Raw genomic sequence first — 27,656 nt, forward strand, 5'->3', positions numbered from 1 at the left:
GCTCTGGGGGGGGGGAATAAGATTCCCCCCCTAAAAACTAGGTGCGCCTTATGGTCCGGTGCGCCCTATGGAGCGAAAAATACGGTAGTTACTTTCTGAGCAACCAAAGTTGCAGCAAGCAAAGACATTTCTTGTCCATTTTAGTATGGCACGGTTACTTTTGGGGCTTGTCTATTTTATGTTTGTATATCTTAAAAGCATTCATGATTTATTGATCTTATTGTATATTTTTAGCAACGTCATCGAGCATAGACAGGAGTGCACCGCTTGAAATAGGTCTTCAACGATCTACTCAAGGTATAATTTAGTTCTCAAGTATTATAACTGCACACTTTTTGAAGGGCTGCCTCATTCATGTACGTTAATTGCCTCTTTTTCTTGTAGTTAAAAGAGCAGCTGATGAAATACTAGCAGAAGCAAAGAAACCAAGAATAGAGGTAACCTAGTAATATTTTTCCCGAAAGGTTTGTGGGACAAAGTGGGTTTGCTTTATCTGTCTTCAAAGCAGTTCATGATAAGAGCATTTTTTGTGATTTAGGTGATTACAGTGGTACCTCAGGTTAAGTACTTAATTCGTTCCAGAGGTCCGTACTTAACTTGAAACTGTTCTTAACCTGAAGCACCACTTTAGCTAATGGGGCCTCCTGCTGCTGCCACACCGCCGGAGCACGATTTCTGTTCTCATCCTGAAGCAAAGTTCTTAACCCGAGGTAATATTTCTGGGTTAGCGGAGTCTGTAACCTGAAGCATATGTAACCTGAGGTACCACTGTATTCTCATAATGCTTCCCATTGGTATTCATGATAGTTGGAAGGACTGAGTCCTTGTCGTCTCTGAGTTAAGGACTCTAAATGGCAAAAAAAAAATTGTTCAGGGTCATGCAAATGGCTTGTGCTAACTTTCAGCTTTTTGATTTGCTTTTATGGATGGCTGATCCCATGCTATATTAGAAACAAACTGCTTTTGGAACTCTCCTCCGTTTTTGAAAGCAGTTTTTACCACACAGCATTGGGGTGAAGAGGAATTACTGATTTAAAGAAAAAGCAAGCTCAAAGCTCACATAAACTTACAGGACTTGTTTCACAATACTCTTTGTGATCATATTCAATATTTGGGAGAGCTCAGTGGAGAACACTCTCCGGTAGTTTGTGAAAGGTAAAGCATGAACTGTAAGCCATGTTATGGAAGAAATAGTTGGTAAACACCACTCCAAACAGGTTTTTTGGTGTGTAGGGTTATAGCTTGGACATGAAACTGATTTTTTAAAAAAATATTGAATGGGTAACATAAAACTGGCTGGCAAATCTATACTATTGGGGAATAGGGCTGGATAATACCTTGCTTTCAACAGTGTGCTTTACCACCAGCTAAATATACTCATATGTTGCAATTTCTGAAATAAGGATGGAGCTATGGCTGTTGGCTGGCTTCACGGTTTTTCCGGCATTGGGATTTTTGCCAGTACCTGCTCTTGTGATTTGCTGCCCCCCTGCAGGAGGCAGAGGACAGCTGAGCTGGCAGAATTAACAGCGGCTGCTGGAATTGAGAGAAGCATTACCTGGCTTCACAGTTTCCCCTACATTGTGATTTTTGCATTGCACGCACGCACACATGCATGCACAAACACACATACACAAATCATTCGTAATATATTGTCAGGTCAAAAATTATGAAACTGATATCGCGATATGGACTTCAAACCAGTTTTGGATGATATATTGATATATACCCCAGCCCTACTGGGGAACAGCAGTGAACAGACACGCCACGGACAACCAGTGCAACTGTACAGGCTTTATCTAAACTCCCTAATTTCAGTGGTTTGTGGACTTGGATTCCTTGTGGCTTTTGCGGCTGACTAAACGTTTCCCAGTTTGCTAAGGGGTAGCTTTGGGTGGCCTGTGCTGTAGTTTTTCTGACACTTGGCTTATCCTTGCTCTTTGCTCTTCTTCCTAGGATGAGGAGTGTGTGCGGCTTGACAAAGAGCGACTGGCAGCTCGACTGGAGGGCCACAAAGAAGGCATTGTGCAGACGGAGCAGATCAGGCAAGTCTTGCTTTGCTTCTGATAACTGCTAATTCAAGAATTGTCATAATGCTCTCGACATGTAGGCCTTTCTAAAATGTGACACAGCAAAAATGGCCAACCATTGAAAAAACGTTACCTGCGGTGTAACTGCAGGGACAATGTGAGATTTGTTGCTAACTTTTTCATGGAATATTGTTAATAGGGAAATGGAAATATTCAAGAGAAGTAGTCAGTGTTTAATGGTATCTTGTAGAAAAGGCACATGGACTTAAAATGTAGTGCATCTTCCGTATGAAGAGAGAGCCTGACATTCTTGGTGTTCCTGCTACTGGCTATGCAGCCTGATCTTAATCACGTTTACTCCAGTGTTGTAAATCCCACAGAATTCACTGGGACTCATTTTTAAGTAAATAACGTCAAGCTGCAGCCTGACACCTGGAAAACTGGAGAATTGCTGCTCACCTCTGAGCTTCTTAGTTTCATTCCTACACCTATAAAATGGAGCCAAGGAGATTTAGGATTATAAAGCTGGTGAATTGTTTGTGCTGTTTACGAAAGAAAAACTCAGTATTTTGAGATTAGAAAGAATCTATAGGTTCCTGGTTAATTCATGTAACTCAAAGCTTGACCACAGTACAGAGTTTTTGGGTATAAGAACTTACTTTAGCTTATCCAAGAGTCCATGTTTCCCATATAGGAAAGCACCAGACAGGATAGGTAAATTTCCCAATCCATCTCAGTGGATTCCATGATACTATGTACATGTGGGCACATGGAGCTAAGGGCAGAAGATTTGCAAACATACATCTTTTTTTCCTAAAGCTATATTCTTCACCTACACATTAATTGCGAAACACATGATAGCAGTAAGAAGTACGCTGCCTTTTTTGTATAAGAAGCTCATGAAAATTGCTTAAGAAATTGCTGTTTCCTATTTCTCGGGCAGGGGGAGAAGTGTTGCATGCACTGCTGGGTGAAATCAACAGTTTTCCAGCAAAAAGGAGGAAGTATTCTTTCACATTTGTGTGTGAGAGAGACTTATTTACGGTTAAACATTGTTTCAGGTATAATTTTAAATTGCAATTCAATTTGTATTGAAGAAATTACTCGTTTAGCAATTGTTCTGAGGTCAGGGATCAGATCATTGAACCTGTCATTTGAAATCCAAGAGCTGTGAAAGTCCAGAAAGGTCAAGGTCATTTTGTCTAGCACTAAGGCAGCAGCACCAGTCTTAAGGCTGTGGAAAAGGACAACTATTTGTACTGTGTTTCTGGTTTTTCTTAGGTTTGTATGGAAATCTGCCCCCCCCCCCCAGTTTTCCACTTGACAAAGGAAACTCAGAGAAACCACACATAATGTGAAACATGAGCTTACTGTTGCATGCAAATACATACATTGGCTGTGTTTGAATGTAACAATAAGTGACACGTCATTTAAACCATGGTTTGTTGAACAAGCCAGGATTCAACTCACAGACATTCAAACAAACCATAGTCTGTTTCAGCTAATGTTGGCCTGTTGTCTGTCTTCTCTTTCTCGCGAACCCATGCTACCCACAGCCTCTCAGCTGCTATGGTGAAGTCATGTGCACAGTGCACAGAACTGCCAAGCATTATTGCTTCACCATTACCATTGGCAAGAAACACTAATGCATTCCTCCAAGAGTATCAGTCACTTTTGCCACAACTTTAAGAAAAAAAAGTCCTACAGTATTTCTTGCTTCCCTCTTTCCCTTGTAGGCTTATTAGCCCACTTTGTTAATCATTTCCTTCCAATCTACCTTAACTAGTGTATTTCCTATTGTGGCCAATCCTTAAATAAGAAACCTTTCCCCGAATACTAATATTTTACTGTGGAGCAAGCACAATAACAGGTACAGTGGTACCTTGGTTTAAGAACAGCTTAGTTTATGAACAACTTGGATTAAGAATGCTGCAAACCTGGAAGTAGGTGTTTTGGTTTGCGAACTTTGCCTTGGAAGCAGAACATGTTTTACTTCCTGTTGAGTGCGTTCCATTTGTAAATTGAGTCCCCCGCTGCTATGGGAAAGCACACTTTGTAAGGACGCTTTGGTTTAAGAGCGGACTTCCGGAACGGATTAAGTTCGTAAACCAAGACATCACTGTAGTAGCAATAACTTGAACCCTTAGGACTTAAAAGGAAGCTGTTGCAGAAACAGAGTTTAGTGGCAAGCGGTGGTGGTTTTAGGTCACACTGTGCTAATTGCATCTGATCCTCTGCTAATATAAGAAAGAGTGCTTAGGCATGGATAAAAGTTCCTATGTCCCTGAAAACAAAAACCCTCACAAGAGCTTGCCAGTGGAGAGGTGTGTGAGGTACAGCCAGCTATGCAAAGTAATATCTGTGAGCTTTCTGTAAGTACCAAGCCTAGTCAGGCTTGCTGAATGCACCAACCAGCTGATCAGCATTTCTAGCAAGCCTGCTTTGGGCAGGAATTGGCTGCTGTACAGGTGAGGAACTCCAAAGCCAATCCCACTGGGGCTTTCTGTCACTGCCAGTCAGCTGACTTGTGTTGACAGGAAGCATCACTTTCCAACAATTGGGAGCACACTTTTAGGCTTCTGATTGTTCCTTTGCCGCTGTGTCTTTACCTGCCCCACAACTGATGTCTCATGGGATGTCAGGTGTGGGGCAGGTGGGTGTGGTGATAATGGCCTTGTGGGCAAATTGGGCTTTAACTGAGGCCTCATTTGGCCCAGTTGCTGGAAGTTCTCACTCTCTGTCTCCTCCACACCTCCCACCCCATGAGCTTAAGGACACATAAAAAGAAAGATGATTGGGAGAGACAAGGAAAAAAGCAAGTTTAGGCACTCATTTTTTGTTACAACTACCAACTGGAGTGGAAAGCGTTTTAAGGAGAAGAGGACCCAAAAGATGCTGGTCTCTCATATTATCCACATACAGTGGTACCTCGGGTTACAGACGCTTCAGGTTACAGACACTTCAGGTTACAGACTCCTCGAACCCAGAAATAGTACCTCGGGTTAAGAACTTTGTTTCAGGATGAGAACAGAAATCACGGCGTGGCAGCAGCGGGAGGCCCCATTAGCTAAAGTGGTACCTCAGGTTAAGAACTGCTTCAGGTTAAGAACGGACCTCCAGAACGAATTAAATTCTTAACCCAAGGTACCACTGTAGTCTTAATGCTCACATACATAGTTCTAATCTGTAGCTTAGTGTTATGTCTGAATCAGATAACAGTGTCTGGAAGGAAGGAAAGAACGAAAGAAAGAAAGCCAAACCTGGCCCCAGGGCTGTAAATTAGTTTTATCTCAATCTCTCAATATTGATACTTTTGAGATTTTTACAGTAAAATCTTAAGACCATGATTTATTGAGCTTGAAGATTTATGTGGTTTATCACTGGGACATTCATTTTATACCATTGTTGGTATAAAATGCTGGTTTGTAACTCTGCTCAATCTTTTCTAGATCCTTGTCTGAAGCCATGTCTGTGGAAAAAATCGCTGCTATCAAAGCCAAAATCATGGCCAAGAAAAGGTCCACCATTAAGACTGATTTGGATGATGACATAACTGCTCTTAAACAGCGAAGTTTCGTCGATGCGGAAGTTGATGTAACTAGAGACATTGTCAGCAGGGAAAGGGTGTGGAGGACTAGAACGACCATTTTACAAAGCACAGGCAAGGTAAGGACTTAGCATATTTGTGTCCCATCAACTGACAGATGATTCTATGTCTGCCTTTGATGTTCAGTAAGAACAAGGGTCATTTTAGAGTTCGAACGTAGTAGTGCAAATACATGTGTGTACACATAGCAGACCAGTCCTATGCATGTTTTCTCAGATGTGTGCAACTACTGTATGTTCACTTGTACTTTCCCCACATAAACATGCATATGGCTGCAGCGTAAGAACTGTCAATATACACCTCTGCAAATTTCCTTAGAAATTGCTTGTTTCTCAATCATTTCTCAGTCTCAATCATAGTTGAACCGTGATTTGGTTGTTATCGTATGCATTTATTCATATCCTAACACTCTTCAGAAGACACACTTTTTTTCTTTTTTAGCTTTTTGGTCTTGCTTAACGTCATAAAATGACACCAGAGTCTATAAAGTATGAAAACCCCTAAATGTTTTACCTTGTCCTGCTCCTACAGCTGTTAACTCTTCTAGTTCAGTAAGGTACCAATGTTTTGCATGGTAAGTCTTAGGCCAGTACAATCCCTCCTCCTCCAGTCTGATTTGAGACTGGATTCAATGATTCGGATCAGCCCTGAACTGGGACGATCTGGGCACAACCCACAAATCCTTAAAAAAGAAAAGAAGAAAGATTGTGTTTCTAATACCATTCCATATATGAGAAATAAACGGGGGGAAATACAAAGATCACAAAAAACCTCTGAAATAGAAAATAAATAACAATTTTAAGATTGTAAAACATAAACTGAAAACCAGAAAGTATTCCTCCTCCAACTTCCCATCCTCTCCTTCCATGGTTCCATTTCTCTATTCTTTTTCTCGCATTTTCTTGGTTCGCCCCATCTATCGCAACTACAGTGATACCTCTAGTTACAAACTTAATTTGTTCCAGAGGTCCGTTCTTAACCTGAAACTGTTCTTAACTAGAGGTGTGCACACGATTTCCATTCTCATCCTGTGGCAAAGTTCTCAACTCGAGGTAACTCTTCCAGGTTAGCGGAGTTTGTAACCTGAACGTTTGTAACCCGAGGTTTTGTTGTTTAGTCGTGTCCGACTCTTCATGACCCCATGGGCCAGAGCACGCCAGGCACTCCTGTCTTCCACTGCCTCCCGCAGTTTGGTCAAACTCATGCTGGTAGCTTCGAGAACACTATCCAACCATCTCGTCCTCTGTCGTCCCCTTCTCCTTGTGCCCTTCATCTTTCCCAACATCAGGGTCTTTTCCACGGAGTCTTCTCTTCTCATGAGGTGGATCTGTCCTTCCAGTGAGCACTCAGGGCTGATTTCCTCCAGAGTGGAGAGGTTTGATCTTCTTGCAGTCCATGGGACTCTCAAGAGTCTCCTCCAGCACCATAATTCAAAAGCATCAATTCTTTGGCGATCAGCCTTCTTTATGGTCCAGCTCTCACTTCCATACATCACTACTGGGAAAACCATAGCTTTTACTATACAGACCTTTGTCAGCAAGGTGATGTCTCTGCTTTTTAAGATGCTGTCTAGGTTTGTCATTGCTTTTCTCCCAGGAAGCAGGCGTCTTTTAATTTCGCGGCTGCTGTCACCATCTGCAGTGATCATGGAGCCCAAGAAAGTAAAATCTCTCACTGTTTCCATTTCTTCCTCTTCTATTTGTACTCGTATACACTGTACTCATATACACATTAGTTTTTTCTTACCATGCTGAAAATCTTACCATCCTGCTGGGTTAATTGTTTGTTTATAATACTTTTTCATATATTCAGTAAAAATATCCAGTTTTTTATATATCCAGTTTCTTATATTTTTCATCATTTTGATTTATTATAGTGGTCATCCCTGCTAACTCTGCATACTCTAACAGTTTAATATGCCATTCTTTTGTTGGGATCTTCTCTGTTTTCCATTTTGGGGCTAGTAATACGCATGCAGCTGTTGTCGCATAGAGGAACAAGTTTCTCTCTTTTTTAGTCACTTCTGTTGTTATTAACCCCAGCAGATACGCTTCTGGGTTTTTAGAGAAGGGTTTTTTAAGCATTTCTTTTTTTAGTTCATTATGGATCATTTTCCAGTAGTTTTTAATTATACTACATGCCCACCACATGTGGTAAAATGATCCCTCTGCTGTCTTACATTTCCAGCAATTGCCCGTTGATGACCCACAAATCCTGATCACATTGCAAGAGGGGGGAAAAACAGAAATTCCATTGACTTGCCTTGGGAAGCCAAAATGGCTATATTTTGCTCCCCTTTGCTCCCCTCCCCCCCCATAGGTGCATGAAATTTGGAGATATGGTAATTCATCAATAAGGGATTAACACTTCAAAGTTTCAGATGCTGGAGTAAACATGATTAAGATCAGGCTGCACAGCCAGCAGCAGAAACGCCATGCTATTTATTTATATGGCGTGAGCGCTATATTTTATGTTCACGAACCTTTTCTACAAGGTATCATTAACTACTGACAATTTCTTTTGTCTATATCTATATTCCTGTTAACAGTATGTTATGAAAAATGAATTTCACACTGTCCCTGCAAGTACATTTCAGACTACACTTAGTTCACGGTTTTCAAGAGTTGGCCATTTTTTTTGCCAGTGCACATCTCAAAATTACATAGAAAATGTATGATATGTTTTAACAAGCTACTGTACAAAAGCCTGACGACAACAGCAATACCTTCTCTGTGATCTGAACTGAAAGTGCTTGTTCCAAACTGTGACTCAGTGGAGGTGTGGTGACATGACATAGGCCTGGCACATACCTGTTGGAAAGGTTGCAGAGGAGGAATCTCTGCCAAGTGTTTTAGAAGAGTGGCTACTTGACTCGATGTGCAAACAAATATGCACATGTTGAATTTTGATGATTGTGGGTGCAGAAAGAATAAAGCAGGATGTTGGTTTTATGTAACACTGGAACCAGGATTTCATAGATTTGGTCATGAAGTTCCAGATGCTTTCTTCTCTGTCTCATCTTGAGCATGATTTCTTCCTCGTTGGGAATTGTATGAGTTTGGTTTTGTTTGCCTCTGATTTTAAAACAAAGCCTGTTATGCTTCTAAACTGACTGTGTTCTTGAAGGTAAATATTAAAACTCTACTACCTGCAGTGATGGGGCGCGGGTGGTGCTGTGGGTTAAACCACAGAGCCTAGGACTTGCCAATCAGAAGGTCAGCGGTTTGAATCCCCGCAATGGGGTGAGCTCCCGTTCCTCGGTCCCAGCTCCTGCCCACCTAGCAGTTTGAAAGCACGTCAAAGTGCAAGTAGATAAATAGGTACCGCTCCGGTGGGAAGGTAAACGGCGTTTCCGTGCGCTGCTCTGGTTCACCAGAAGCGGCTAAGTCATGCTGGCTACATGACCTGGAAGCTGTACGCCAGCTCCCTCGGCCAATAAAGCAAGATGAGTACCGCAACCCCAGAGTCGGTCACAACTGGACCAAATGGTCAGGGGTCCCTTTACCTTTACCTTTACCTTTACCTTTACCTGCAGTGATGCAGCATTGGCTTTCAAACATGAACTGAACACTGTTGTTGTTAAAAAAGAATGTCATTCTATTTGCACTGTTTGAAAGCCAGTCTGAACACGGGAAATCTCTGGGGGACTATTGCTGTGTCTGTGAGATGTGGCTTTGAATTTAAATGCCAGTATGCTGTAGGGATTAGAGTGTCAGCTTAGGAACAGAGAGACCAGGGTTCAAATCCCCACACAGCCATGAAGCTCACTTGGTGACCTAGGGACAGTCACTGCCTCTCAGCCTAACCTACCTCAGGGGATTAAATGTGGAAGTGTGGCGGGGGGGACATGTATGCTATGTTGAGCTTCTTGAAGAAAAGGTGGAATATAATTGCAATAAAATGAAAATAAAAAATGAATCGTTTAGTACATATTTAGATTAGTACATATGAAGCTGCGGTTTTGCCAGGATCTATGACATTGAGGTCTTGCCACTCTAATCACTGTATTGAAAACAAAATGTATGCCAAAGAGCAAGCTATGCTGCTCATGCCAAGCCACAGGAGTTTGAAATATTGACATGTTGGTTCAGATATTCTGGCAGCAATGTCTACAATTTAAAGACCATGTTCTGAAGAAGGAATGTTGCAGGGTCCTTGATATAATTCTCAGTATTGGCTACCTAAATATTCTGTTTTTGGTAGATGTGTATTTTACCTTAAACTAAGACAGCTGTGGTCTAAACCACAGAGCCTAGGGCTTGCCGATCAGAAGGTCAGCGGTTCGAATCTCCACGACGGGGTGAGCTTCTGTTGCTCGGTCCCAGCTCCTGGCAACCTAGCAGTTCGAAAGCACGTCAAAGTGCAAGTAGAAAAATAAGTACCGCTCCGGTGGGAAGGTAAACAGCGTTTCCCTGCGCTGCTCTGGTTCGCCAGAAGCGGCTTAGTCATGCTGGCCACATGCCGGAAGCTGTACGCTGGCTCCCTCGGCCAGTAAAGCAAGATGAGCGCCGCAACCCCAGAGTCATCTGCGACTGGACCTAACGGTCAGGGCTACCTTTACCTTTAAGACTTAAAACATGGGAGAGTTGAAGTTGGATCAGGACCAACTGATAAATCAGTCTGGTTTGTAGATCATTGGACACTGTTCTTAACTGTTTTTTCATGATAGCAACAGAAGGATGCTCCTCCCTCTTAATTTAGACTTGACCTATGGAAGATCCATGGTTTTTGATTTGGAAAGTAAGTTCCCTCACCATCTCCGCTAGTTATTATTCTGTGCTACTTTGCCCTGAGCCACCTATTTTCTACTTGGTGGACTCTTGTTCCAGTGAAAAGAAAATTCTATAAAGCTGAAGTCTGCCCACCCCTGACTTAAACTGTTAGTAGAACAAGATGTTTTAAATGTTTGGGGCAAACGTTTTGAAAGTAAGCTGAAATTGCTTTGCACAAAATGTACCAGTACATGGTAGGTTGCCTGCCATGTGTCCCTTATTTGGTAACATCTAGTGACAGGCTCATCAAATGATGAGAATGTGCACTGAAATACTGCTATAATGATGGACTACAAGTTGGGAAGTGTTGGGCGCTGCTTGCGTCAGTATATCCACATTATTTCTGACAAATGTTATGGTGGCGTCTTATAGCAGGAATATATCATAAGCAGTCCTGAGGAAGGGCAAAGCAGGACAGGTTTTTTGTGGGTAAGCCAGTGAAGTGAGGAATCACATTATGATATGGGCAGCCATAGGCATAGTTAATGTTAAGCACGAATGAACTGCATGCCGGTGATCACTTATCAATTGTGAGTGGCAGGGTTGCTGCTCATGGTTTAGTGAAAGACAAACCATAAGTTGGGTTCAGCTGGCAGAACAAGCAAAGAGTGGGGATATTGAACAAGGTGTGTTTACACCCTCAAATTACTTAGAATTTGGACGCTATAATGCTGCTAATGTATGAAATATATTTGTAGAGAAAAATAAAAAAATGATCAACACTGATCAACACTGTGTTCCTCTTTTCCTTTTCTTTTTGTATTGTTGCTTTTCCTCTTTCTATTACTAGCCTTTGCTCCTAATTTCATTATTGAATATTTGGGCCTTCAGGTATTAGTAGGGGTATACACACGTTATTCATGGCTCTCTAGGGCAGTTCCCTTTAGAATTTGATCATTGTAGCTTTATCCAAATTCTTACCCTTGAATACTAGACTCCATTCTTTTCATTTGTTAACTGAAACATTTCAGATGACCTCTAACACACCCGCAACATTTTCTTTCTCGTGTCAGTAAGCTTAACCTTGTTTCGCTGCAGTGCCTGACAGTGAGTTAGTTTGTTCAAAGAGAACTTCATTCTCAAAGCAGTCTCTGTAGTAGCTAATAATGCAAGAATTCTGAATTCTCAAAAGGCCGCCCTTATAGCGAAGGTGCTGGGTTGCCGTTTAAGATGCTGAGTTTTTTTCAAATCCACTTTGTAGGTCTGCATCTCAAAGCTCGTAAGGATACAAAAGAAGAATCCCCTTTCTTCTCACAGACAGTTTTCTGAATGAGCACTAGATGGTGGTCTTGTTCCACACATGATAAAATTATTCGCTTGATGGAGTCTGAGAACCAAAGGAATCAATGTGCACTTGGAGCTCTAAGAATGATTTTTCCTGCTGTGAGCTCATTCCAATGACAAATTTCAATAATGTTAACATGTCCAACATTTTGAGTTAGGAGTCTTATGCATGTTTAGATCGAGGCGATTTGACGACCAGGGGAAAAATTTCAATTTAAATCATTGCTATAAATTAAGTTTTCCTTTTTTTTTTATAAATATTTTTATTCATTTTCCAAAACAATAATACAAATTGTACAAATTTCCATACATTTGATTCCTTTTTGACTTCCTTCAACTTCTCTGATAATCATCCGTAATTACATCTCAAATCCGCATTTCTCTGTTTATATTGCCATTAATCTTCCCTCCCGCCTCTATTGCTTTTTAACAATATATCTCAACTTTTACAGTGCTTCTTGAAATCCCGCTAGCGTTGTTTGCACATTACATATTCTTTTCAGATATTCACCGAATTTTCCCCAATCCTCGATAAAGTTTTGGTCTTTAAGGTATCTAATTTTTCCAGTTAATCTATCCAATTCAGAATAATCTGTCAACTTCAGTCTCCATTCTTCTAAAGTCGGAATTTCTTCTTGTTTCCATTTCTGGGCTAGTAGGGTTCTTGCTGCTGTGGCCGCATATTGAAAAAGTTTACAGTCTTTCCTTCTTATTTCATTCCCTGTAATTCCTAAAAGAAAGATCTCTGGTTTTTTGGCAAATGTATATTTTAACATCTTTTTCATTTCGTTGTAAATCATCTCCCAAAAACCCTTTACTTTCCTACATTCCCACCACATGTGGTAAAACGTGCCCTCCTTTTCTTTGCACTTCCAACACCTATTGCACGTTGTCAGAGACTGCCTCTAGGTCCCGGCTCACAAAGGACCAACGCTAGCCGGTAGAACGGAATAAAGTCTTTATTGAAGTATAGTTTCCATTTCCACATCTTAGCGTGCGTCTCTACGTCTATTCCCTAGATCGGCGAAGTCCCATCTGAATCTCCGCCTCCTGTACACCAGTTCAAGACCCTAGCCTTGCTCCACCTTTTGCGTCTCTCCTTTCGCCTCTGGGTCCTACCACCCCCCGGGGTTCCTTCCTTCCTGGATGCCTCGGATGCGGACCCTTCGGATTCCTCCCCCTCCCTTCGGCGGGCTTTAGGACCTGGCTCCCTTTCCGGGCTGCTCATTGCGCCTCCCTCTGGTACATTTGAACTTGGCGCGCGCGCGCTGTCTCCGACCCTCCTCTCTACCGTTTCCTCGCTCTCTGACGCAGGCGTGGCTGCTGCCGGAGAGCTGCCTGTCGCTGGTGCCTGGAACTCCTCCCCCCTGCTGCTCTCTGGTGGAGTAGCTGGTCCGGATTTCCAGCTGCTGCTCTCTGAATCCCCTCTGGTCCCTTCTTCCTGGGGTGCCCCTCTTGGTAACCCCCCAGCTCTGCCCACGGGAGCCCCTTTCTGTGAATCCTCCGATTCGCTGGACAGACTTAGAGATCTCGGACGGCTATCATCGCTAACCTCTCCTTCCGATTCCTCGCCATCCGTTCCCTCTGCTCCTGAACCCCTGACATCCATCCCCCCCTCGAAGCCCCCCCTTCCCCCCTCCCCTCCTTCCGGTGTGGGTTCTGGGTGCTCCGTCGTGGCAGGGGTGAGTGCCGGATACAGTTCTTCCCTCGTGTCGTACATTACATCGGGCAGGTCTGGCTCGTCCTCCGTGCGCTCGTCGACGTCGATCTCCTCTGCTTCCATCTCCCTGCCTTCGTGTTCAAATCCCACGTCCTCCCCCAACACGTCCATGTCCATCTCTCCCCCGTTCCCCTCTGAGGGTGATGCCTGCCAGGGACCCCCCAGCCACTTCCTGCGCCACTGCTCCTCTGGTTGATTATCCCACCAATAGGAGCGGTCTGAAGCAGAACCCGAGGGTGAACCTTCCGGAGAGCGTATGTGTGGTGCCGTCTCCTCGTCCGAGTCGAACCCCTGGAACGTGCTGCCTGAAAGTGTGGGTGTGAAGAGCCAGTCATCGAAATACTCGGCTGGCATGGGCCTGTGTGGGAAAATGGCATGGAACTCTTCCTTGAGAAGAGGCTCGTCCAAGGCATAGCCCGGCACCCAACTGTTGGCGCTGGCCGGGGTATCCTCTCTGGCAAGAAGGTATTCTACTCCCTCTTCCCCCCATCTCGAGTCTAAAATCTCTGTGGCTTCGTTGATGCGCTCCCCTCTTGGCGACCCCCTTTCCCTGGGTCCTTCTCTGGGCGGATCTGGTGCTGTGCCTGGCTCGTGAAATCTATGCGGTGCTTTGTAGGGCGTGAGCACCGATCTATGGAAGACCGGATGCATTCTGGAACCCTCCGGAAGCGCTAACCGGAAGGCCACTGGATTGACCTGTGCCTGGACTTGGTAAGGCCCTAGCTGCTTATGCCCTAGCTTCTTCTTGGCCAACGATCTGGTCGGCACTGCTTGCGCTGCTAACCAAACCCAGTCTCCCACCTGTATGTCTTCCCCTACTCTCCTGTGTCTGTCAGCCTGCAGTTTGTATGCGTGCTTTGCCAGTTCCAACTGCCTCCTAAGCTGTTCGTGGACTTCCTGCAACTCTGACGCTAATTCTTCCGCTGCCTGCGGCTCCCCCTCCCCCACTCTCTCTAAACCTGGGAAGGTTCTGGGATGCCTCCCGTTGTTGGCGAAGAACGGCGTCACCCCCGTCGACACGTGCTTCGTATTGTTGTAAGCGAACTCTGCGAGGGGCAGGTAGTCCACCCACGTGTTAGGCTGCTGATTGGCGTAGCATCTCAGGTACTGCTGCATGATGGCGTTGACCCTCTCCGCTTGTCCGTTGGTCTGCGGGTGTCTCGCCGACGCTAGATTGATCTTGACGTTCAGGATGCCCATCAACTTTTGCCAGAAGTTCGAGATGAACTGCCGCCCCCGGTCGGATAGAATAGATCGTGGCAGACCGTGGACCTTAAACACGTGGTCTATGAACAGTTTGGCGGTCTGTTCTGCCGTGGCCACCTTCGCACACGGAATGAAGTGTGCCATCTTGGTAAACATGTCCACCACCACAAGCACTGCCGTCTTTCCCCTCGAACTGGGCAGATCCGTGACAAAGTCCAGGGCCACCCGTTCCCACGGCTCAGACGGCGTCTGCAACGGTTCCAGCAATCCCGCCGGCGGTTTGTGCACTGACTTGGCCCTTTGGCAGGTGTCGCATCTCGAGACGTAATCCGCTACTTCCCCCCGCATCTTGGGCCACCAAAAGTCCCTGGTCACTAGTTCTACAGTCTTTTCTCTGCCAAAGTGCCCGGCAGTGGGGGCGTCGTGTAGCTGCTGCAGCACCCTTGCGCGGAGGTCATTCCCCGGCACGTAGAGTGCTCCCTTGCGGATGAGCAAACCGTCTCTGATCTGGAACTCGTCGTCCTTCACCGTGCCCTTGTGCACCTCCTCCATCTTGGCTAGCGCGAAGGGGTCCTCCTGCAACGCTCGACGTACGGCGTCCAGATTCACGGTCGCCGAGGCGCAAGCCCACGCTTCCGGTGCGAAAATGTGCTTGGCTGCCGACGGTGCCTCCTCCTCGAGGTATTGCGGCTTTCTGGACAAGGCATCCGCCATGATGTTGTTGTCACCCGGGATGTACTCTATCTTGAAGTCGAAGTCCGCGAAGAACTCTGCCCATCTAATGTGCCTCTGATTCAGGAACCTCGCCGTGCGCCAGTACTCTAGATTCTTGTGGTCCGTGCGGACCTGCACTGTGTGTCTGGCTCCGATAAGGAAGTGCCGCCACGCTTTGAACGCTGCATGGATGGCTAGCAACTCCCTGTCCCAGATGGTGTAATTCTGCTCCGACTTGCTGAGCTTCCTTGAGTAGAAGGCGCACGGCCTCCAGTCCCCCTGCTGGTCTTGTTGCAACAGTACAGCTCCCACGGCTCTGTCTGAGGCGTCCGTCTCCACCCTCATCGGTCTGCTGGGATTCACATGCAGCAGCTGCTCCTCGGAAGCGAAGAGACGCTTGAGTTTCTGAAAGGACTGCTCCGCTTCCTCCGTCCAGATAAACTTCTTCTTCTTGGAGCTGAGCGTGTCGGTGATGGCCGCCGTTTGCATAGCGAACCCCTTGATGAACTTGCGATAAAAGTTGGCAAAGCCGACAAACCGCTGGACTTCCTTCCTATTGCGCGGGCTTTTCCAGTCCAATACTGAGCGAACCTTGGCGCTGTCCATGGCGAGCCCCTTGTCCGACAGTTTATAGCCCAGGAAATCCACCTCCGTCACGTCGAACTGGCACTTCTCCAGCTTGGCGTACAGCCTGTGCTCCTTTAGTCTCCGCAGAACTTCCCTGACATCCCTCTCGTGCGCTTCTCGCGACTCAGAAAATATCAGGATGTCGTCCAGGAAGCATACGCATTTCTTGTAAAGGAGTCCCGCCAACACGTGATGCATAAAGGCTTGAAAACAGTGAGAGCCATTTTGTAATCCGAAAGGCATAACTCTGTATTCGTAGGTGCCCAGTGGTGTGAACATGGCCGTCTTCCACTCGTCGCCCTCCCGCACACGAATCAGGTTGTACGCGCCTCGCAGATCCAACTTGGTGAAAACGCGTCCTTTCCTTACCGTCGCGAGCAGGTCGTCTATTTTGGGCATGGGGAAGGACGAGGGCTTGGTTTTCGAGTTCAAAATTCGAAAGTCAACTACAAGCCTCTTCTGGGGCGTGTCTCGCTTCTTCACAAAGAATACTGGACTGCCCCCTACAGCTTTCGACTCCCGAATGAACCCGCGCTTCAAATTGTGGTCTATGAACTCCCTAAGTTCCTGCAGTTCGTCCTCAGACATGGAATACAGTTTCCCTGTTGGCAGCGTTGCCCCCGGCAGGAGATCAATCTTGCAGTCATAGGGTCTGTGGGGGGGCAGTTTGTCCGCCTCCTTCTCGCAGAAGACCTCCAAAAACTCCTTGTACTTGTTGGGCACCGCTTGCACCATGCCTAGATGCAGCTGCGGTGCATCCTCTCGCCCCTCTCCTTCCTGGCAGGTCTGGATGCAGTGCGCTGCGCAGTAGGAAGAGCCGAAGGTCAATTGCCGCTGGTACCACGCTAATGCCGGGCTGTGCCTATCCAGCCAACTCATGCCCAACACTATGGGCGTGTCCGACAATTGGGTGACGTTGAAGCTGATGACTTCTCGGTGATTCCCAATTTGCATCACCATAGGTGGTGTCTGCTGCACCACCTGCCCCCCTAGCAGTTCCCTGCCATCCACTGTGACCACGTTCAGGGGCAGTGTGGCTGGCAGTAGCGCTATGTTGTGTTGTTGAAGGAATTCCAGTGCGATAAAGTCCGCATTACTGCCAGAGTCAATCGTAATCGGCACTTCTAAAGTGAGACCACTGGGCAGCTGGAGCGATGCGGTGAGCTGCACCACTGGTTTGGGCGGGAGGGGATCCGTGGGCTTCAAAATCTCTGGGGACTTCTTCACTGACTCGCCTGGCTGGCCCCCAGTGCTTCCGTTTCCCTGCCGTGGTTCACTTTGCTGAGTTGCTCCCATTACTGTCATTGAAGCTGCAGTGTGCTTGTGGAGCCTCTGGGGACACTCTTTCGCCATGTGCTTCGAACTGTCACAGATGTAACACTTCCTGTTCCCTCTAGGCTGCTTTGTTTTGACTGCTCCCGGTGTTAAGGCTCTGGTGGCTGAATGAGCTCTAGCACCGCCGATCTCCATTGGCTCCTCCCCCCCTGCTTGCGGAGGCGTTGATTGCGCACGCGCGACATCCCTGGGTAAGAGGGAGGGCACTCTGGCTGGTGTGCGTCCCCAACGCCCTTCTCCTCTGTCCCAAGGGCGGTCCTCCAGCCTCACCCCCACTGCAAGCGATCTGTCCACCACTTCCTGGGTGCTTTTGGGTCTCTCCCCCCGCGCTATCTCATCCTTGATTTGGGGGTTCAATCCTTCCCAATAAAGATCTCTAACGGGGGGGGAATCCTTGTCCCACCCCAAGGCATTGACCAATGCAAAAAAGCGGGAGTGATACTGCCTCACGCTGGCTTTCCCTTGTCTCAGCTCAAATATGTCCTTACGGGCAATGTCAATGTCTATTTTCGATAGAAAGCAAGAATCCATCGCTTTAATGAATGCAGCTGAACTCTGGAGCGCTGGGTCCATATCTCTCCACAGATTGCGCAGACATGCTTTCGCCTCTCCATGCAAATGAGACAAGATAAACCCCACTTTTTCTTGCTCATCTCTAAACTCTTTCTCCAGCAGTTTCAGCGCAAACTGCACGTCTGCTCGGAAATTGGGGTACTGCTGCAAATTCCCATCAAAGTGAGATACAATGCTGCCTCCAGTCCTTCCCAACCCGATTCCCTCGGATCTGGAACCCGTTTGTGCCTGCTTAGTAAGCACTTCCAACCTGGCTTGGAGATCTCGGCATGCAGCAGCCGCTTCATCCTCTCTTTTCCTGGAGGCGATTATCTCTGCGCTGAGCTGCGTTACCGCTTCTCGCAGGGAAGCAATTTGCTCTTCAGTAGACATGTCGCTTGACTTTTGTGAGCTCCAAAGGCACCAGTCCTCTTTCCTCCCTGCTTCGCTCCCCACACGCCGCTTGAGTCAAAGAGAACTGATGAAAACTTCTGTGAGATGGGACTTACTGTCAGAGACTGCCTCTAGGTCCCGGCTCACAAAGGACCAACGCTAGCCGGTAGAACGGAATAAAGTCTTTATTGAAGTATAGTTTCCATTTCCACATCTTAGCGTGCGTCTCTACGTCTATTCCCTAGATCGGCGAAGTCCCATCTGAATCTCCGCCTCCTGTACACCAGTTCAAGACCCTAGCCTTGCTCCACCTTTTGCGTCTCTCCTTTCGCCTCTGGGTCCTACCACCCCCCGGGGTTCCTTCCTTCCTGGATGCCTCGGATGCGGACCCTTCGGATTCCTCCCCCTCCCTTCGGCGGGCTTTAGGACCTGGCTCCCTTTCCGGGCTGCTCATTGCGCCTCCCTCTGGTACATTTGAACTTGGCGCGCGCGCGCTGTCTCCGACCCTCCTCTCTACCGTTTCCTCGCTCTCTGACGCAGGCGTGGCTGCTGCCGGAGAGCTGCCTGTCGCTGGTGCCTGGAACTCCTCCCCCCTGCTGCTCTCTGGTGGAGTAGCTGGTCCGGATTTCCAGCTGCTGCTCTCTGAATCCCCTCTGGTCCCTTCTTCCTGGGGTGCCCCTCTTGGTAACCCCCCAGCTCTGCCCACGGGAGCCCCTTTCTGTGAATCCTCCGATTCGCTGGACAGACTTAGAGATCTCGGACGGCTATCATCGCTAACCTCTCCTTCCGATTCCTCGCCATCCGTTCCCTCTGCTCCTGAACCCCTGACACACGTCTTATACATTCTTGCGAGTTTTACCGGGGTGATGTACCATCTGTAAAACATTTTCATTACGTTTTCTTTTAGTACTGTACATGCGGTAAATTTTAAGTTCTGATTCCACAGTCTTTCCCAATCCTCAAACTGTATATTATACCCAATATCTCTGGCCCATTGTGTCATCACTGATTTGACTTCTTCATCTTTCAAATTCCATTCTAACAAAATTTTATACATTTTCGATAAGATTTTGCACTCGTTATTTATCACCTCTATTTGAAACCTTGAATCTTTTTCTGCATAGCCCCTTTCTTTAACATCTTTTTTAAACATCTCATTAACTTGAAAGTTTTCCAATCAGTATATATCCTGAATAAAGTACATGAATTAGTTGCTTAAGCAATGAAAGCATATTGGTATGACACTAAATAGTCTTTATTTCACCTAGGAGCCCACAAATTCTGACTACTAGCACTAACCAGCTTGTGGTTCTCAAGCAATTTAATATTTACATTTCAAAACACATATCTGTTTCACCAGGCTATGAATAACTCAACCTTTATTTAGGTCATGGATTTTGAGGCTTTGCCAAATCCAGATATTTTGGACTACAACTCCCATCATTCCTTGCCATTGGCCATGCTGATTGGGAGTGCTGGGAATTGAAGGCCAACAACATTTTGAGAGGCACAAATTACCCATCCCTGATTAGATTTATGAGTACATGAAATGACTTTATGGAGATTTTAAGAAGCAGTACCCTGTTGGCATCTTGAAGACTGAACATTTTAAAGGAAAAAAATGGTGTTATATATTGTAGTAGATCAAATATGTAACAAACAGAAAATTCTTAATCCTGTTTGTAGAATATGTCACACTTTAAAGAAATATAATCTGAATCCTGTATGTAGGGAGGGGAATAATTTATGTTTATATTTATACATTAAGCAATAATACTTTTGCAATGCTGTTTAGTATGGAAAATAAATAATTTAAACATTAAACGTAGAACATAATAAATCAGGTTTGTTTTGTTTTTAAAAAAGACTGAATTCTGAGCTTTAGAAAGTTAAATATATTTTTCAACTGTACAGTGCAGGTTTAGCAAATGAGTTTGCCCATAGGCTTGATTGCAGAAGTGATAAATCCCAATGGGGGATTTGTATGGCAAAATTTGGTTAGTATTGTGGAACAGCAGAAGTGCTGGATGAGGTTATAAAGTAAAGGACCCCTGGACGGTTAAGTCAAGTCAAAGGCGACTATGGGGTTGTGGCGCTCATCTCGCTTTCAGGCCGAGGGAGCTGGCGCTTGTCCACAGACAGCTTTCCGGGTCATGTGGCCAGCATGACTAAACCACTTCTGGCACAATGGGACACCGTGACAGAAACCAGAGCACACAGAAATCCTGTTTACCTTCCTGCTACAGCAGTACCTATTTATCTACTTGCACTGGTGTGCTTTCGAACATTTAAGTTGGCAGGAGCTGGGACAGAGCAAAGGGAGCTCACTCCATCACGGGGGTTCGAACCACCGACCTTGAAGTCGGCAAGCCCAAGAGGCTCAGTGGTTTGGACCACAGCGCCACCTGTGTCCTGGATGAGAGTAACAAATTGCAGCTCTTGCTCTTGTCCTCCCCACTTCAAGTGGCATAGGGTGCCCAAAGTGTCCAGCTTTGGTGGCCTAGCTGTTGAAAATACACTTCAGCCTCTCTCTTGCAACACACGAGTGTGCCCTTGCACACAGTTTGGAAGTCAGTGTACTGAACTATTTTGTGTAAGTTGCTACGCTGCCACCATCTGTTGCCACGTATGTGTGTACTTACTGAGCACCACTTCATTCTAGGTCTAATTGTCTGGAGCAGATGCTTATTTGTTGCACGTAAATGTGCCCAGGCATAACAGATGGACATTTGGTGTGTGTGTGTGTGTGTGTGTGTGTGTGTGTGTGTGTGATGCTACTACAATAGTGTATTCAACTGAAGAAATGCAAATAGGAGCTTCTCAGCCTACAGGCAATGGAGCACATGTTGGCCTGCCAAGAACTTCTCAAACCACGCAAAGCTTGAGCCTCCTTATTTCCAGCCACTTATGTATTCTGTGACTTCAGCCAAAGATCTTCCTCCTCCTGCACAGTTACTAGTTGTTGCTGAAGATGCCATCTGACTGTAAGGCCAGAAGTATTGGAAATTGCAATTTGTGGGAAAGTGGGTGGAATAATAAAATACGATATAGCTTAAAGCAGGTTCATGGTAAGAGAACTTGTTTAGCAATAATAATAATAATAATAATAATAATAATAATAATAATAATAATAATTTATTATTTATACCCCGCCCATCTGGCTGAGTCTCCCCAGTCACTATGGGCAGTTCCCAATCAAGTGTTAAGAACAATACAGCGTTAAATATTAAGAACTTCCCTGAACAGGGCTGCCTTCAGATGTCTTTTAAATGTCTTTTATTTCCTTCACATCTGAAGGGAGGGTGTTACACAGGGTGGGCGCCACTACCAAGAAGGCCCTCTGTCTGGTTCCCTGTAACGTCACTTCTCGCAATGAGCAACTCATCAGACTTCATTTTAAAGCAGTGCTAAACAGATTATTTGGAAATAAACTGGGCAGGAGTCATTCTCCTGGCCATATGGAAGGAGTGGAGGAGGAGCTGGATGCTGTGCTCAACTTTGCTAAAGTTAATACAAATCATGCTAAACTATTGCTTAGGGTTACATACGGACGAGCACATGCTCCCAGTTTTGTTGAAGTAATTTCTAGCTCTAGCAGAACAATTTGTTTTGAGTTGAACCTGTCTCCAGTACAGAAATAATATCCTAATACAGTAGGTTGCCTTAAGCAGGTACAGTGATACCTCGGGTTACATAGGCTTCAGGTTACAGACTCCGCTAACCCAGAAATAGTACCTTGGGTTAAGAACTTTGCTTCAGGATGAGAACAGAAATCGTGCTCTAGCGGCGCGGCGGCAGTGGGAGGCCCCATTAGCTAAAGTGGTGCTTCAGGTTAAGAACAGTTTCTGGTTAAGAACGGACCTCCGGAACGAATTAAGTACTTAACCTGAGGTACCACTGTATTGGAATCCATTTTGAGGGGGCAAAGCACAACTAAAATAATTCTTTAAACCCTTGAGTTAAGAAGCATTTTCCTCATTTTAAAAGAAAACACTAGAAAATTTCAAAAAAGGGCTAAAAAAATACACCATTTCCCCATTTCTCTTTCCCATCTCATTAGCTCCACTGCAGTTAATGTCGGTGCCAAAAGTTGCTTAACTGTGATTGAAGTAGAAGAGCAAAGCTTCTTCAGGGAGGAATCTGAGTGTGCATTCCCAAGGGCTGGCTCTTTGTTTGCTAACTGCAGTAAGCAAGGGAGCTAGCATTATATCTGCACTGGACCTTCTATAAAAAAATACAGTTCATTTAGAGTCTTTTAAATGGGGTATAGGCTTGAACTGTCCGTTCATTCCTATATCATTAATTCCAGCCGCTTCTGAAGATGACTTTATGCCCCAGACTTGAATGAGATGCTCAGGTTTTTTTTTTTTTTTTAATGAAATTACTACCGCAAGGGGCTCTAGTTTTAAAACACACATCAACGTGCAAGACAGGCACATTACTAAGTATGTAGCACACTTAGAACTTTGCAGCTTGTGTCTGTTTTTGATGCTTTAATGTTTCCATACTTAATAGGAGAGAACCATTTTGCATTATAAATGTTTTGCAGGGAGCTCTGCTACTGAATACATTCATTATTACTTAGAATTATCGGTAATGGAGGACATCTGTTGTGTACATATGCCATTCAATATGAAGTGCATCTTGAGAGTTGATGTAAATTTGTTAAATATGTGCCCTTTTAAATATGACTGATATTAGCATTATATGCTGCTGTTAAACAGCCTAATATGGTTTACTTATGCTGCCTCATGCTGAGCTCCTTTTAATAGGGTTAAAATAGTAATTTTCTTGGTTTGAAAGGCCTATATTATGTTTTTCTTGCTTCTTACACATTTGTGCACATCCCGAGTTGTCATTTGTCTAGCGTACCTAGCTTTTTATGCTTTAAGGCAAGATCCAATATTAGTCATGTTTGGAGTAGACCCATCGAAATCAATGTACCTAAGTAATTTACAACTAGATTACCAGATTACTAGTATTTTTGCCCTCCATCCTGGTTTATGTGCAAGTGCTGTGGTGTTTTCTTTACAATGCAAGGGGACCAATCATTTGGCTGGAAGTGTTGCCGTACTATATTCTCTACCCTCCTCTTATGCTGCCAGATGGTCAGGATATAGTTTAGTTACAGAACATTTAAATTTTAAAATCTCTTAAATATATATTCTAGTGGAAACTCCCTTTTTGTGGACGCTCTTGCCTTAATTGTTGGCCACCCAGACTCTGTACGAGAAAGAGCTGTTGATATTCCTGATGGTGGAGAGTAAAGCTTCCTCTCTGGAGCCCCGTTTGCACCCTGAAGTAAACGTAACACGCGTCTGCGCGGGTCGCGTTTTGCCGCTTCCGTGCATGCGCGTGACGTCATTTTGAGCGTCTGCACATGTGCGAGCAGCAAAACCCAGAAGTAACGCGCTCCGTTACTTTCGGGTCGCCGCAGAGCACAACCCGAAAATACTTAACCTGAAGCTACTTCAACCCGAGGTATGACTGTATTCTGTCCAGTTTTCAAATCTTTAATGGAGTTTGAATCAGAGCCCCAGATTTCAGAGCCATGGAGCATTTGAGTAAGCCCTTTGCTACCAACTATCTTTAGGGATGGTTCAGTCAGCTGACCTTCCTTTTGGTAATAGGACTTCACCAGTGCCCCTATGGTTTTCTGTGCTTTGACCTTTACTGTCTCCATATGACACTTCCACGAGAGAATTTCATTAAAGAGTGCACCCTTGTATCTAAATGAGTGAGTTTGTTCTATGGCCTGCTGATCCAAGCATCATCTATACATAGGTTTGTGTCTGCCAAAAAACATAATGTTGGTCTTAAGAGTAATTTGTAGCTAGGCTTTCCTGTTTACAGTATGTGCTAAACACCTCCAAGAGATTTTTGAGGAAAGAGAGAGGGGTACTAAATAATCTGCATACATCAAGATTGAGATCTTTCTGTCTCTGATTACTGGAGAGGGGAAGTTTGCATTGGCTAAATAGGCACCAAGTCATTAATATAAAAGTTAAAAAGAGTGGGAGCCAGAATGCAATCTCACTTTACTCCTTGTGACGTTTTAAAATCACCAACCATACCACCCTTTAAACCTACTCTGAGCCTCATTTCTGCGTAGCCGTATACTTTGTGGATCAATAGCGGAAGTCTGCATTTGATATTGGCAATTTGAAATTTCTCCCATCTGTTTCGATTAATAGAGTCAAATCCCGCAGAAAGATCAATAAAGGCTACATAAGGATTTTTCTTAATGTTCTAGGATATATTTTTATAATATGGTTCATAGTAAAACATTGATCAATGGATAGGTAAGGTTAAGACCCCTGGACAGTTAAGTCCAGTCAAAGGCAACTATGGAGTGCGGCGCTCATCTCGCTTTCAAGCTGAGGGAGTTGGCGTTTGTCCACAGATAGCTTTGCAGGTCATGTGGCCAGCATGACTAAACCGCTTCTGGTGCAACGGAACACCGTGACGGAAACCAGAGCGCACGGAAACTCCGTTTACCTTCCTGCCACAGTGGTACCTATTTATCTACATGCACTGGTATACTTTCAATCTGCAAGGTTGGCAGAAGCTGGGGCAGAGCAATGGGCGCTCACCTCATTGCACAGATTCAAACTGCTGACCTTCCGATCGGCAAGCTCAGGAGCCTCAGTGGACCACTTTTGCCTCCTCTCTGATGTCTTCTGAAAACTGTACTGTAGGCAGTCTGTCACAATTTGTATTACTCTTTTTAACCGATCAGTATCTACTGATGTTTTATTGATATTTTATTGATAAATATGGGATGACTTCATTATTCTTTATGTTGTAACACATAGGAGCATTGGGTGGAGTTCATAAAACCTCTTCGCATTTCATGGAGAGAAAGATTATTGTAATTAATTAGAACGTATGCGCTAGTGCTCATGTAGACACACATTTTATCAAATAGATTTATATCCTATGTTTCCTCCAAAATGAGCCCAGGGTTGCAAGGGTCATTTACATACAAAGGTCACTAACTAAACTTCGCACCTGCCTTTTCCTCCACTTGTACCAAGCTGAAGAAAGGAAACTGTCATCAAGTGTTAAGAGGAGGTTATTTGTCACTAGCTACTTTGTATTTTCTAAGCATTAAAGTCTCTCTTCCTTTAATACATTCGTGCAAAGAGACAGAAACTGGAAATATGTGACAACTCATGTGCATGTGCAAATTGATTAAAAGCTGTTTCACATGCTACTTATTATCACTTACTGTCTGAAAATGTGCAAACGGTAAGAGACAGAAGAGTGGCAGAAAATGTTCAGTGGTTTTGTCAGTTGCATTTCTCAAAATTGTGGCTTCTAGCTATACTTTGTAGTACACTGTATAGATGTAAATTTATATACCACACTTTTCTGTTATACACTGCTTCAGAAGACACTGGTTAACAGATAAATAGTATAACACTCAATCTCTTGTGTTCTAGAACTTTGCCAAGAACATTTTTGCAATTCTTCAGTCCGTCAAAGCAAGAGAAGAAGGACGTGCACCTGAACAAAGACCAGCACCAAATACTGCACCAGTGGTAAGACTTATTTCTCAATAAGGGATTTGGGTTTAATTAAAAAGCAGAAGGATTCAGGTACTGAGCATTTAATTGCAAAACAGATATCTTTAATACTGCTTCCCTTGTATTTTGTCATGGCAATAGTTTGAATGTCCATATTACAGAAGTGAGGTTTATGTGAAGATTTACACCCTGGAAGAAATTATGTAGATAATTGAAACAGAATGCTTGCTAATTTTAAAAGGACTTTGGCAATGTTGGCACTTGTACTTTCCTTAAAATTCCAAGTACAGTCAAACCTCGGTTCCCGAATGCCTCGGTTATCGTATGTTTCAGCTCCCCAACGCCGAAAACCCGGAATTAAGTGTTCTGGTTTTCAAATGTTTTTCGGAACCCGAACATCCAAAGCTCTTGCAACTAGGCGGAAGCAGTGCCTCGGTTATTGAACATTTCGGAAGCCGAAGAGGCTTCCAGAAAGGATTACGTTCAACAACTAAGGTTTAACTGTAGCAGCATTTTTTCAAAAAAAAGAGTCCAGAATAAACGTAGGAAGTGTTTGAATCCATATACTTGTGTGAAATAAAACAGATTTATTCAAAAACAAGGGCAGCATCCAACAAAATAGTTCTGTTAGTGCAAGGATTTCAGTTTGTGCAACGAAAGTTGCTCTCCGTGCAAGCACACCCACCCCAAATCTGCTCCAGAAGCCTGGAATAACCCCCAGAACAGGTTTAGTGTGCAGATTGGAGAAGAGAGGGAAGAGAAATTATATTGTGCAACCAAATGTCCCTGTATTGTATACTGCCCCAAATTCCAAATTGGTGTAGATTCTACTAACAAGACTCCCTAAAATATTATTATACTGTTTAGTTTTATTAATAGTGGATCTGTTACAGAGGGTACTTTAATTACCACTCTTTCTGGATGGCATTCAGGTTTTGCCTCAGCTGGGGACCTTCGTTGGCATATCTCAGCTCTTCTTCTATCCCCCTGCTGTTTCCATGCCTTTCTGTGTTTTCCGTGTCACTTAGTTAGGATAGAGTTTGCTTATCTAGAATCAGCAAGGTGACCAGGACTTAAAACCAATGGCAGCCTGGTGTTACAAAGTAATGATGATGAGGCACAATACCTGGTGGTTGAGTTGGCTCAAATTCCCACTTTCCAAAATTCATATTCCTAGTTGTACCAAAGTCCGGTGCACTCTTTCCATTCTCGCCGTAACTTGTATGTAATGATAAGATGACGTCCAGAACTGCGATGGCCACTTGAACATTGAAATGGATGGGACTTTGTTTCACGTACACTGTACCGAATGATTGAAACCGTGTTAGTAAATGGCCTATGCAAAAGATGGATGAATTGGAATTTGCTGGCCCATTAGGCTGACAGCATTTCAATTACACTTAGGGAAAGCTTCCACTCCTCCCAAGTTTGTACTTAATCTGTGCATCTCAGTTCCAAATGGCGTTTACTTAGCAATAAACACCTCTGACTTGTTGGAACCTGTATACCTATTCTCAGTGTCGGCAATTTTGGTTAGAAAAGGCGAATTGGTTGGCAGTCAATTTCGATTATTAGGGGTCGAAAGATCAATAAAAGCTACATAAACATTACTGTGTTCTTTATGTTCTTAGTATATATATTCCATTCTTTCTCTTAGGTTTCATAGAATCATAGAGATGGAAGAGACCACAAGGGCCATCGAGTCCAACCCCCTGCCAAGCAGGAAAATAATTCATAATTCATAATAATTCAAGCAGGTTTAATTCATAAGTTGTTGGATTAGTTTGAGAACTACTGACCCTTGCCATGCCAATAACATTTCTAAATATTAACCATGTGGATCAATTCAATAATGGCGTTGGAACCACTTTTATCCATCTAATCTGT

The 27,656-nt window shown here is 44.5% G+C and overlaps 1 protein-coding gene across 1 annotated transcript in view; it reads left to right on the plus strand.

Moving 5' to 3' along the window:
- CDC73 (cell division cycle 73) overlaps window positions 1-27,656 on the plus strand; it is a 117,673-nt gene that overhangs the window by 11,804 nt on the left and 78,213 nt on the right. Inside the window, exons 4-8 of the mRNA XM_083620331.1 lie at window positions 235-297; window positions 385-437; window positions 1,957-2,045; window positions 5,480-5,696; window positions 25,686-25,784. Coding sequence (XP_083476457.1) covers window positions 235-297; window positions 385-437; window positions 1,957-2,045; window positions 5,480-5,696; window positions 25,686-25,784 — 521 coding nt within the window. The remainder of the gene's footprint in view (window positions 1-234; window positions 298-384; window positions 438-1,956; window positions 2,046-5,479; window positions 5,697-25,685; window positions 25,785-27,656) is intronic.

This window comes from Podarcis filfolensis (assembly GCF_964270895.1).
Source record: "Podarcis filfolensis genome assembly, chromosome: 6".
NCBI classification, from domain to species: Eukaryota; Metazoa; Chordata; class Lepidosauria; order Squamata; family Lacertidae; genus Podarcis; species Podarcis filfolensis.